Here is a 13,436-nt window from a genome sequence, read left to right as displayed (position 1 = left end):
AGTAACTAAACTGTAAAAAAAGTAATAAATCTACAGCAAAACAGGGGGAAAAAACCCCAAAGGAGCACTGATTATAAAATAAAGGTAGAGACATACTGAAAGATTCTTCTACAAAGGTATAACACTGCAATTCGAATCCTGAATTGCTGGAGTCAAAAACAAGATTTTCAAGAAATATGCATGGTCAAAGGGATAATTTTTCTTCAGAAGAAATCACTACAGCACAATCATATTTTATTGCCAGATGCACAGCAAGAATCACTTCTACAGTACTAGATAATTGGAAATTTCTTTCAACACCTGTACATCTATGCTCAGAGCAAGTATTTGGTGACTGTTAATCAAAGAAAACTCAAAAAGTAAAGAAGTCAATAACTAAGAACTCAAAGTTTTTAATTAGTAAGTTTAGTTTATGGAACTTCAAAAGGGACTGTAATGCAAGTAGCAAACACTGTTATCTGGCATTTACATTTTTCAGAACCCATAGTGCTTCAAAGTAAAACTATATTGGATATTAATGAATGGTATTAGAAAATGAAAGGTCAAGCAGAGAACAACAGAAGACATTACAAAATGCCTTGGAAATGGACACAACTAATACATTCCCCGCCCCCTGGTCCCATGTCCAGGAGGTATACTGTGGCTATTAATACATTAGGAACTTTAAGGCAGAGTTTTTCTTAACCAAAGAAATTCTTGATCCTTAAATCTAGTAAACAGATTTAAGCATTTCTGCTGCACTCATGCACTGGCTTTGGCTGAGATAGAGTTAATTTTCTTCATAATAGCTGGTGTGATGCTATGATTTGGTTTTGATTTGGATAAAAGACATATATACTTAGTGATATAGGCAAGTTTATATTTTGCTAAATTTATGTCCTTTATCACACAGTATTTGCAAAACTTCCTCAGTGAGAAAAAATAATTTTTATATTATTTAAAGGAAATACATCTATTTCCATAGAAACAACTCCTTTCTTCTTACATTTTTTCACGTGATGACACCATATACGGAAATTACTCTTTAAGCAACCATTTAACCAAATCTGCTTATTTCAAGAAACAGTGGCTCATTACTTTATCCTAGGAGAAAGCAAAAGCAGCAAATGTCCAAATATGTATAATATACTGACAGACCATGTTGCTTTTCTTATACTTTTTGGAAAGTCCAAGACAAATTCCATCATGAACCACATTCGAACAATTAAACTTGAAACACAGTTTTACTTATTGGCTCCTTTCCTTGCATTCCCTCTTCCCCATCAGCCTGTATCCTTCTTCCCCACCCTTTATCTTATGTTTAGATAATATTTTTGGTTCAGGACTTAGCCTATGGTTCTGCATTTGAATGATCAACACAAGGTGCTTCCAGTCTGCAACCCGTGTTAGATGTCACAGAGCTTGTGACAGACTAAACCCCAGGGGGTGGAATGTGACTCACTGAACAAACCCCTACAATGGAAGATTGCTGGTGGAGGTGGGCAAGGGGATGTGCCCACAAAGCTCAGGGAATAATGCAAAGAAGCTGACCTTATCTCAACACAAAGGGTGGCCTTTGTTTTAGATAAACAGCTATCAACAACTGAGTAGATCAACTGGTGGTATAAATGTTTCTCCTTGAGTTCATTAAAAGAGTGTATCTCCCAGAGGAGCATGGGGGGAGTGAATATGTGGCTCAGCCCAGGCACAGTATAAAAACTAGACAACTAACAAAAGAACTTGGAACAGAGCAAAGGGCTGGAGCTGGCTTCAGCCCATGTATTCCTTCCTGGGAACTGGGGATGCTCAGCGTTGTGATGGTAAGCATATTACAGAGACCGGTAATGGGAATCACATTGGTATTGTGACTAAACCGTGTATTGCAATTCCTATATTTTGCTAAGCGTAACTTGCATTTGTATTGAGTTTTCAGTGTAGTTTGTATCACTCTGCTAAATCAGAAATGCCGTGTAACATCAACTGTCTTCAAACAAGTAAATGTGATCATTACACCCTCCATGCATGGAATATCTAAAAGAACCTAGTCAGAGTATTGGACTCTGACAGAGAAGCACATAACAGCTGCAGCTCATTCTTATTTTGGTTGAAGTGAACAAACCAGCACAAATACCTTCTATATCCAAATATCTTCTATACCTTAAAAGGAATACCAAAGTTAGCCAGTTAAAGATTAACTTTTCATCCTGTAGCACACTACTACAAATATGGCCTCTAACAAGTTCAAGAAAAAAAAAAAAAAGAAAACTCACAAATTTAATACTGTAAAAGACACTGGAAAACAACTGATTTAAGTTCATTCTTAAATTAAGTATGGACATTCCTACTACTCTGAACTCCTTTTGTGATTGCGTATTAATTATAATAGCTGTGATATTAACTAAGGCTACAATAACTACCAAACGTATAGATGGCTACCACTGGTTAGAATACTTTACCTGGAGTGAAGAAATATTTGGGTGCCTAGATTCACAGATATTACAGAGAGAATACCTGAAGAACCTGGACAACTTTATCTTGCAATAAGACTATATATACCAATATCTGATAGCTGTGGACTTACGTACAAATCCCTACTTGAACATGTAAGAGACTAATATGAGACTTCTAAATAAGGAAACACACCCCTAGGTTAAATGAATAATATGCTGAGTTACAGACTGTAAAATGCATGAACTTTTCAAAGTTCAGAAGTATGATCACAAAGCTCTTACAGCAGAAAATGTTTAGCCCGTTCCAGATTTTCAAAACCACCTCCCTCAGGCAGACAAACAAAAACCCACCAGTGCACTTGACAAGAGATGCTGTAGAAATTCCAAGGTACTTTTACAGGTAATATGGGCTTAGAATACAAAGAAGAACAAGATCATTAAAGTACGGATCAACTACTTGTTTTTCGTAATGCACATACTGCATTTCATTCATCACCACTTAAGTCTTACTTTGCACCATTTAGATGGTGCTTCAGTTCTAGCTGTTCTGTTGGCCCTGCTTGAGCAGGGTGGGTTGGAGCAGATGATTTCCAGAGGTCCCTTCCAACCTCAACCATTCTGTGGTTCTGTGACCAGGTAGCACAAGGGGAAGTACAACTGCCAAAGACGAGCAAAGACTTTCGATCCCTCTTGTAAGTGGAAGAATCAAGAGGAGTACATTTAGCAGTATTTAGGCATTCAACAGCTTTCTCAGTTCATGTCCTACAAGGTAGGACAAAATGGTGCATGTAAGTGTTCACTGCACCTGTTAACTGCAACAAAAAAAGTGGCTTATAACATAAACTTTTAGCTTCAAGTCTCAAATAGAAAACTCAGAAGGGTCCATTTCCAAATATATAGGGATTTCACACTCCCTTTTACATGTGCAGAAACATATGTGGAAAAAAATCTGAATACTTATGCCACTTTCCAGATATGAAGCATTTTTATTGCTGCAAATGCGAATGTTGTAGACAATTTGCACCAAAGAACCCTAAAACAATGGTTGAACACATCTTGTCACTGAGATCAGTTTAGGGTCTGAAGAACCCTCCAGAGGCTCTAATAACGACATAAAGTCTAAGTAGAAGGCAAAATTAGATGTCCAGGATTAGGTTGCAATTCTCTATCAGAGAACTAAAGTTCTAAAATTTCTGGCTATTTGGAAAAAATAAAGTTTTTCGTTAGTACTTCAAAATATTATTAAATTAACTTACTGAATTTATCACTGAAGTTTCATAACTGTATGATACACTGTCTTTATGAAAATCATTTAACAGTTCGCCTACTCACTTTTCCACTGTGATCAACTAGAAGTGAATGGACACGATTATTCTCAAAGAGGATAAAAAAAAAAAAGGTAGTGATACAGACAGGTAGTCATACAGACATGCACGGGTTCATCTCCAGTAGCTCCTATCACCAAATACCATTTTAGAAAGGCAACTGACAACATTAGAACAGGACATTAACTCTGGCTGCCAATAAACACGGGCAAAACGTGTGAAAATAGCGTGAGGAGGTTAACGTTATGAGCATCAACATAGCCTAACGTTGCAAAGAACTCTGCTTCACAGCTCTGTAGTAGAAACTCTTAATTTCCTGGTCTGATACAGGTATAGCTGTCAGTACAGACAGTTACGCATAATGCCTTTTTTCCTGAAACAAAATAATTTATTATTTTGGAAAGGCTGCTCTATGTTGCTGTAGAAAATAGCTAGTCATGTAGCTTATAAGCAAGTAACTGTAAGAGGAGGGGATTACTTTCACAATTAGCTAAAGAAACAGTATTATGAGACAGCATTGCAAAAGCCAGTGAACTATTTTCAGCAGAGGAAATAAACTGTCGTAAGGAGGGATGCAGGGTGCAGCATTAAATGAGTCTGTACCCAGAGGGGCCAGAAGTCAGAGATATGGTATACACTTTGAAATCCTTTCCTATCAATAGGAAAACTAAAAACCATATACAACACCTTTTGTTCTCTTTAATTATCCATGTGCAGCTTTCATGGTCCACAGACGAATAGAGTTTTCCTTCCATCAAAGGAGGCTGGTCTTTCAGTGTAACACATATGTCATCAGAGGAAAAGTGTACTTTTATGTCATCCTTGGTGATGTCTTGAGGAATGTGAACTGTTATTGTCACATCATCTTCAGTCTGCTGCCAGTAATAGAGAGGGTCTACAATTGAAACATGCAGAAAAATACAAACTAGATTACAAATGCTGTCCTGGATTCCACAGAATGCAATGTCGGGAGATATGGAATAGAAGTTTGTAGAAGAGTCGAAATTAACGTTCACTGAACAATTTATGTAAAATATATTCTGATTATAAAATGAAGAAACTTTTTTTTAGCAATTAAGTTCATTTGTGCCCCTTGTCTAGAGAGGAATTTATATTCATGTCTATACTCAAATATGCTGATAGAGTTATACAATGGGCATTAACTATTACTCTAAGTTTATTGTAGCATTCAAAATCAATAACCAAAATGTACTTAAATACACTGAGACGTTAATGATTAATAATTTGGTTGAAGAGACCTCAGGTGCCAGTGGTACTGACAAGCTACTGCATGCTCAGAAGTATATGCCACTGAGAGATCTGAATATTTTTTTCTTACCTATTTTGCAAGAAAATACGCTGACTATTCAACAGAAATTATTTTAGAAGACTGAGTAGTCTTCATCTGCCCCAGCTGATGGAGATTAAATAAAACTGCCTGCCCAGAGGTAATGCTTGACTTTTGCCCCTGGGTCTAGAATCTGTCTGATGTCTATCTTGATTATTAAACTGCTATAAGAAGTGGCCTTTTAAGAGAAATGTTTATACAAAAGGAAAGCTATGACAGCATGACTCGGTAGTGCACAGTTGTTCACAGAAAACACAAGTACGAATGCATTCATTTTCTAAAGAGCAATCTTGTACATTCTTTATCTATTTTGCAAAATCCTATAAAAATTAAGAGCTCTATTTCTGGCACATCTTGTTTCATTATCTGATATCTATTATGCCTGCAATTTTATATAACCATGCAACTAAAATTATAGCCTACATTAGGTTTAGCAAAAGACAAATTCTCTATTAAAAAGGTATTAGACTTCCCTCGAAATTAGTTCAGGTGTCAGTACTTTCTCTACCATTAGATTTTTGTGCCATGAGAAGTTTTCTAAAGGTACTGCTGCAAACAGTAGTCCACACATTACAGGTTTCTGGGCCTTGGCAACACCGTATGTGCACATACATGGATGAAATGAGCTATCCTAAGAGCCATATAGTGCTCTTTACTGTGTTTCTTTAATCACACCTACTCAACTACCTAATCAACTCAAGAAACTCTTAAAATTCTTAAACCACTGAAGTAGCTAATTCAGGTGACAACTGCATAGACATTGTATTATGGTGATCAGTGCACTGAAGAACTCCTTTGCCTCAAGATTTATACACACAGACTATTCGTAATACAATTACATGTATAACGTCACAGTTATCACAGCGTATAACATCAACACATTCCAGAAAATTGACCTTTTTATACTGTTTCCCAAACAGATTTTTGTACCATTGACAAAGACTGTGCTAGTATCATTCAGTTAGGATTCGTTCATTAACCAATGTCTCATATTCAGAAGCAAAAATCAAATCTGAAACAATAAAATATAACTGTATAAACATACAAATTGCAGAGCTCAGTGATATTTAAGATGAAACAACTTTATTAATAGGTTTTTACATACCTAATTCTGTTTTGATCTCAAAGAAAAAAAGTATGGATGCCTTTTGTTGAAGTTTATTATTTTTTCTGAACTGCTTTCCCACTGGAGAAAAAAATAATTTTACAGGACTCTCGTTCTTTGCAATGGAGAAGTTTTGTTTGTTTGTTTGTTTTTAATTTGGAAAGGCAGGAGTAAATTACATATCAGAGAGCTTTCTGATGAGAACTATTTGGGGGAGTCAATGGATGCTACACTGCCCTCTCTTATCTAGGAAGACTGGCTTCTTAATTTGAGTACTTCAGCCAGATGCCTAAGTTTAGGTGCTACCTTAGCAATTCAACTGCTAGCAAATACATAGTGTAGTTCTGTATGCAAAATATCCTTTTCCTTAGGACAACAAAATTCTTTAAGTGTCTCCTATCCAAAAAAGCTTCTCATATAGGTTTATGCACAATATAACTTCCCAGGGTGAAAACAAACAAAAAAAGCCAATCTGTGCTTAAAAAAAAAAAGCTGGAAGATAGATATTAAGACAAACGTTTACTGCTACAATTTCCAAACAGATGCTAAACTGACAAGCTACTTTCTAAGCCAAAAGAGAATAGCCTATCATAATCTGCCAGATAAGTCTTACCTTTCTTTTCATTTGCTGCTTTTGCATCGTCATTTTCTTCTAATTTGTCATCTTCATCTTGCATAAATTTGAATGGTTTGTAGGAAACAATCATTAGACCGTCCCCGCTTGGCTCTATTGCTGCATAATGGGGGACTGATTTTCCTTGTAAAACTCTCCTTTTAAAGATTTCATATCTATGATCACCTATAAAATAATAAAAAAAAAAAATCTAAGTGGTAACGTTTTTCTAGAAGACAAATTATTTTAAGATAATGTCATTACACTTAAAAATACTAAGCAATCCTACCAGTAAAATCACAGTACCATAGTTTAAAAAGAAATTTCTCACAATTCTGTTTTCCAATGAGTTTGCTAAACATGTAGACCCTAAAATTAATCTAACATTGCCCTTTTTTCTCATGATGGCTTTGTTAATCACAGTTAGCCCAGCAATTCATAAAACCACTCACAGCCTCTGTACAAACAAGTTTTCCAAATACTTTCTGAGCTACTGTAAAAACTTGAAAAGCAATGAAATAGCTAGTGGTAACACTTTATTCATAATGGAAAATGCCCATCTTCCTCAACTCTTGTAAAACACTGCCCTTTAAAGGGGAGGTCGCAGAGGCTGGCTACTGGCATCAATGACCATGCCATTCTCTACTGTGCTCCCAAACACATGAGAACTGATAACTCAAATCACCAATAAGGTGACAGGTTCTAGGACAACGTTTGTTCTTTTTCCATTACAATCTTACTGCCCACAGATTCCTCCGTAATTGATCAGCTTCTGAATAATAACAGATTGTACCAATGGATTTTTAGTAAAAAAGTAAAACTTGATACAATTCTCACAGGTGATAAAATTATCCACAGGAATTGTTTAGGTTTTCACATTTATGCTTCATCTTTTCATTAAATCACTGTACTTGTAACTACAACTTTACTTGAAAGAAACTGGGAACTCATTAGCAGAGACATTAGACAAAATCAGATTATGATGGTAAAAATCACCTATACCACAGCAGTACTCCAAAATGTGTTCCTATTTGACCTCAATGTTAAGCTTAGAGGAACATCGAAATCATAGGAGAATATAGATAATAATGGATAAGTCAGGTATAATTTAGGTCCTCTCAAGCAGTTATCTTGTTTTGCTAAGCAAGAAGTGGTGTAAAGAGTAATAACCACACTATCACGTAATTCTGGTACTTAGTGGTGTTAATTAAAGCCCCCTCCTTTTCCCTAAAAAGTTTGATCAGGGCAGGAGGGTATTAATTGAAGAGATTCAACCATTCTAATTAGAGACAGAGTAGAGAGATCCATACAATCAGAAGACTCCAGGCAACAGGGTAACCTGCTTTAAAAATTAACAAATTAACTCAGCTTAGATACATGACCAAAAAGAGCATGTCTTTGTGTAGTGGGAAGTTAGCCACTCATTGAACGAGCTGTTATTTAACTGACCAAATTTAATCGTGCACTGAAACATCAAATTTGTCTGCATGTCTCTCTTACAGCATTTGCTCACTTATTAAAAGGCTCTACAACCTCACAACTTGTCATTGTGTGACCAAACCTTTTGTAGGGTATTTTCAATCAATCATCAACACTTTTACATTTTTTAAGTAAGCCTTTATGATCTTTTCAGTAAGTTTATATCACATGATTTTTCTTGTAAAGAAGGTCAGAAGAAAGCTAAGCATGTAACATTTTCTAAGTCTAATAAAGCACCATGGTGGTTCTTCATTTCAAGCTTTTACAGTGAGGATTCCTAAAACATTAGTTAACTAAAGAAAACAACAAACTTTGAAAAGGTCTACCTGTGTCACAACCCTCTGAAGTACCACACAAGATGTGGACAGACCTAATCCCTGCTTCCATTCAGATTTATTTTCATGCTTCCATTTTTTGCTCTTTGGTAATACAATAGTGGTAGGCGTGATCACTTTGTCTAGCCAACCAGACACGGCAGAGACTCTCACAGTTGTTGGTGTCAAGACACATAACTATGTTTTGAGGCTGTGCTTTGATGAAGCGTAGATTTTGGTAATTTGAGAAATGGCTTGTTGATTAACTACTTATTTTTGCTACAATCTGATTTGATAAACTGCACCCACAGGCAGAGTTTCAAGAAAAGTTAAGCATAGCAATTGACTACTGAAGAAAGAGGATGCAAAGTATTTTAATTCCTCAAAACAGCTTTTATCTTCGAGACTGGTTCATACATGACTCTGATTTGCAAGATGCTTATTTAAAAGAAATCAAAACTTATTTATCTCTTCATAATTAAAGTTTGCTTTGAAACTTGTTATTTACATCTCTGCTGACTGTAATTACAAAAATTTTGTCTGCTACTTGGAAATGCTGGAGAACTGGCAAGATTTTTTGAAAGATTTTTAAATCCACTTTTATGGAAGAGTTTCATTCCATGAACATTTGTCTTAAGTGATAAAAAACACACTGTAAAAAAGAATTTGTTTATGAAAATACGCAGTATTATGAAGTATAACAAAAGTTTGTGTTACTGTTCTCTTTAAGCAATGGTCTTCAGTTCTAGACTGGCAGTATTACTGATTTAATTTTTCTTACAAGATATAACCAGTAGTGTTCAGAGGTTTCTTTCTCTTGTTGAGCTCGCCACAAAAGCATAAGGCAATCTCATGTGGCTTTCTGGCTCTCTTAGAAATATTTCCATCATCCAAGGTTTCAACAGCAGACAACATGAATAAAGCCACTCATTCTCCTATCCATACTATATATGTAGGAGACCAAGGAACATTTGGGTAGTAACATCGCAGTATGCAATCAAATGCTTTAGTTCAAGTAAAGATCTAGTTTCTATTGGTACCAAAATTATACTTTTTGGAAGATATTGAACGAGACCAGATCACAGTCTTCCCAAAAAGGTAAATTAATTTAATCCACACATCTTTAAATCAGATGCCGAAGCATGGGGTCTTGTATCCTTTATAGGAATCATGATATTTAACGTATATATGGTCATACTGAACAGGTAAATTACCCTTTGCCAAACTTTATTAGGATAATACATTAATCAGTAGGTATTAATAACACCAACTAATATGTTTTTAATGTGTTGGTCTAAAATTAACTGAATAACTTCATACTCTCTTATTGTAGGGAAACCTAGAATACGCAGTATTTACTTTTTATGCTACAGTTTTTTATTTATCTCATACTAATTCCAATCCCATGACACTGTTAATTGGAGGCTAAAAAACCAACAAAAAAACCAAAAGATAACCAAACAAAACCCCATATCCAGCTGTACAAGATTTTAAAAAGTATAACAGACATTAGTTAGAAATAGTTCTGTATAACCTCAATTTTACAAGATCAAGCTAAACAGGAATTGCATTTCATAATGTCACAAAATAAAGTTCTATCTATCTTGTTTTCTAATTAATGACACACGTATAAAACTTGACTTCTTCCTGTCTTCCAAGTGTTTGTAAGAATTGAAGTCTAAAACCGATAACTTGATCTCAAAATATAAGAAAAAATTACCTATGTAAAATCCAAGCTGAAGTTTTGGAAAAAGGAAATATCAGAACCTGAGGAAAAATCAACTTCTGAGACAAAAGAATAAAAGCAGGATTTTTTTTTTTAACATTACTCACCAGTAATATAAATGTAAAACACTTACCCTCTTTGCTTATCTCTGCAATTGTAACCCATTCCAAGGTAATATGAAATCCACTTCCTTTTGTGTCCAATTCATCTTTTTCTACCCTAAGCAGCAGCACAGCTACTGAATGCATATCAGATTTTACAAATGAAACACTGTGTGCTATAATAAATGGACTTCCTAGTTCTTCATTAAATGCAATCTAGAAGACAAAATTGTAGTAAAAAAAGTCAGTTAAAACTGGAAGTCTTGCTCTTTCTCAGAAAGCAGTGAAAGGCTTCAGTGAATGTCAAATCAGTTAAAGTTTGCTTCCCACAAACCTCTCTGCTAATATGAATCCACGAATGTCATACATTTCTGGTTCCTCCCTCCTTGGCTATCAAGCCACTGTTCTGAAATGCTTTTAATTATTATTGTTTATATTATAAAATCATTATAAGGGCCCATTACACAAAGCACAAAGACCCACAAAACCACTTGCATTACGGCTGTTTACTACTACAACAAGTAGAAGTACAACAACTGATCAACAGAACAGGATCCATAAACATAGCGTATCAACCAGGGAAAACAGTCTCACACTCAAGACGAAAATGTAGGCACTTCATCAAGGCCCTCACTACTTCTCTAGACACCCCAACGTGCTGAAAATCTTTGTAGACCTTGACATGCGCAAACAAGAAAATAAAAAGGTCCACTGCATTACTGTCAGTGTTTAATCATCAAACAGTACTGAAAGGAGAGGGGCTCTCTTTATTTGCCTGCTATCTTTACAAAGAGATTCAATTTTCCTTCTCTATAAAGTTTTATGAAGTGGAGTAAGAAACAAAAACCTACAACTAAATGAAGGAGTATAATATTCATGTGTAGGAGGAGCTACGGATAGAAGTTTTTGAATTTTTATGTATACGGTTTGGAAAAGCGCATCCGTATTTGGATGGGACTAGGTAGGCAGAGTACATAAATAATACTGTCATATAGAAAGGCTGTTGTGGTTTAACCCCAGCCGGCAACTAAGCACCACACAGCCGCTCACTCACTCCCCCCTGGTGGGATGGAAGAGAGAATCAGAAGAGTAAAAGTGAGAAAACTCATGGGTTGAGGTAAAGACAGTTTAATAGGTAAAGCAAAAGCCACGCAAGCAAAGCAAAGCAAGGAATTAATTCACTGCTTCCCATGGGCAGGCAGGTGTTCAGCCATCTCCAGGAAAGCAGGGCTCCATCACGTGTAACAGCTACTTGGGAAGACAAATGCCATCACTCCAAACGTCGTCCACTTCCTTCTTCTTCCCCCAGCTTTATGTGCTGAGCATGACATCATATGGTGTGGGATATCCCTTTGGTCAGTCGGGGTCAGCTGTCCCAGCTGTGTCCCCTTACAACTTCTTGCGCACCCCCAGCCCACTCGCTGGTGTGGTGGTGCGAGATGCAGAAAAGGCTTTGACTCTGTGCAAGCACTGCTCAGCAATAACTAAAACATCCCTGCACTATCAACACCGTTTTCAGCACATATCCAAAACATAGCCCCGTACTAGCTACTATGAAGAAAATTAACTCTACCCCAGCCAAAACCAGCACAAAAGCTAATAAGCACCACCATAAACGTGAAATAATTTCATACAGAAGGACTGCACTTCTTGTAGCATGAGACATTTAGCAGTTGGTACCTATAGCTGGAAGTTTTAATTCTACAAATGATGTATTTCAGCTGTTCTCAAAAAAGTACTCATTCAGCAAAAACCCCAAGAAGATAAAAACAAAATTAATCCAAATCGCAGAGAAGAAGAAGAAATAAAACATTCTTTATTTGCTAGAACATTAACACATGAAAATGAAAGAATAAATGACAAGGAATTCAAGCTGCGGCGGCTGAATGAGTCTAGGCTCAATCCAGCTGTTGTTACTGAAAACTGATAAGGTTTGAGGATTTATGGGGTTGGGAAGTTAATATCATTGTAAACCACTGGGTGCCCTAAATACTCAAAAAGTGAATTTAAATGGTGACAGAACCTCAAGATATAAATGTCATGTTTTTGTTATACTGCCAACTCCTATTTATGTACCAACACTCTCGCACAGAACAGAATAAAAACCAGTTGGTATTTATTACCAACCACCTAAAGAATAAGATGACCTAGTTACTGAACTCTCAAAAGATGTAGGGGAAGGAGCTCATCAATCATGCTGAAATCTTCCACTTCAGGACATATACCTGATTTCCTCCCAATACTAAAACCTTGATTGCCTAGGAAACTGCCCTCTAAAAAAGCAAATAGATGCAAAATGTGAGAGCTTTATACCAGATTTTTATTTCATTAATAAAGAGGAACTAACCACAGACCATGAGACTCAGTAGCTCAGGTAGAAATGTAACTTGATTATATTTGTTGTGTCCAAGCAGGATAACCAAAACCATTATCAGTGTAGTAAGATCATTTTGATGTGGATACAAAAAATGCTCCTTATCAACACTCTTTAAAAGAATTATGTAAACAATTTAATCACGAGAAACATAAAAACATACTTCAGTTACAACCAACTGTAATATAAAAATATAAAAGTATTAAGCATCAATCCTTCTCCAGAGCTAAGTGCACAGTATGAAGATTTTCCCTACCAGAGAGGTGGAAATATTACTGCTTACATTATACCTGCTCTGCAGGTAACCCTCAGGGTTACTTATCAAAGCTTTTTAACCACCAGTTTTGTTTAAGTTTTATTCTAGTCTCTGTGGATGCTTTTTTAAGATGGGGCAAAATAACTGGTGAATATTTCAAGCACAATTACATCTGCACAGACCAACATCACACAAACCAGAAACTACCTAACTTAAAAATAAAAGTAGCTTTTAGCTTGGTTGACATTCATTTCAAACTTTGTAAAAAAATATATATGTTATTCCACAGACCAGTTGAAATAGCAAACAATAAAAGATGGGGGAAAAAAATCCTAGACACACACATATGAACAGGGAATGGAAAAC

The 13,436-nt window shown here is 35.9% G+C and overlaps 1 protein-coding gene across 2 annotated transcripts in view; it reads right to left on the bottom strand.

Annotated features, from left to right (window-relative positions):
* Positions 1–13,436, bottom strand: part of NUDCD1 (NudC domain containing 1) — a 55,346-nt gene that overhangs the window by 22,042 nt on the left and 19,868 nt on the right. For both annotated transcript variants that reach the window (XM_087747364.1, XM_087747372.1), the window contains exons 4-6: positions 10,473–10,656; positions 6,821–7,006; positions 4,442–4,649 (exon numbers count right to left, since the gene is read on the bottom strand). In XM_087747364.1, the coding sequence (XP_087603490.1) occupies positions 4,442–4,649; positions 6,821–7,006; positions 10,473–10,656 (578 nt within the window). The remainder of the gene's footprint in view (positions 1–4,441; positions 4,650–6,820; positions 7,007–10,472; positions 10,657–13,436) is intronic.

Source organism: Nipponia nippon, unplaced genomic scaffold, assembly GCF_047370975.1.
Source record: "Nipponia nippon isolate SJK-2023a ecotype South Korea unplaced genomic scaffold, ASM4737097v1 scaffold_1, whole genome shotgun sequence".
Classification (NCBI taxonomy): domain Eukaryota; kingdom Metazoa; phylum Chordata; class Aves; order Pelecaniformes; family Threskiornithidae; genus Nipponia; species Nipponia nippon.
Note: the sequence above shows the minus strand (reverse complement) of the source record. Positions and strands in the feature narration are given on the sequence as shown.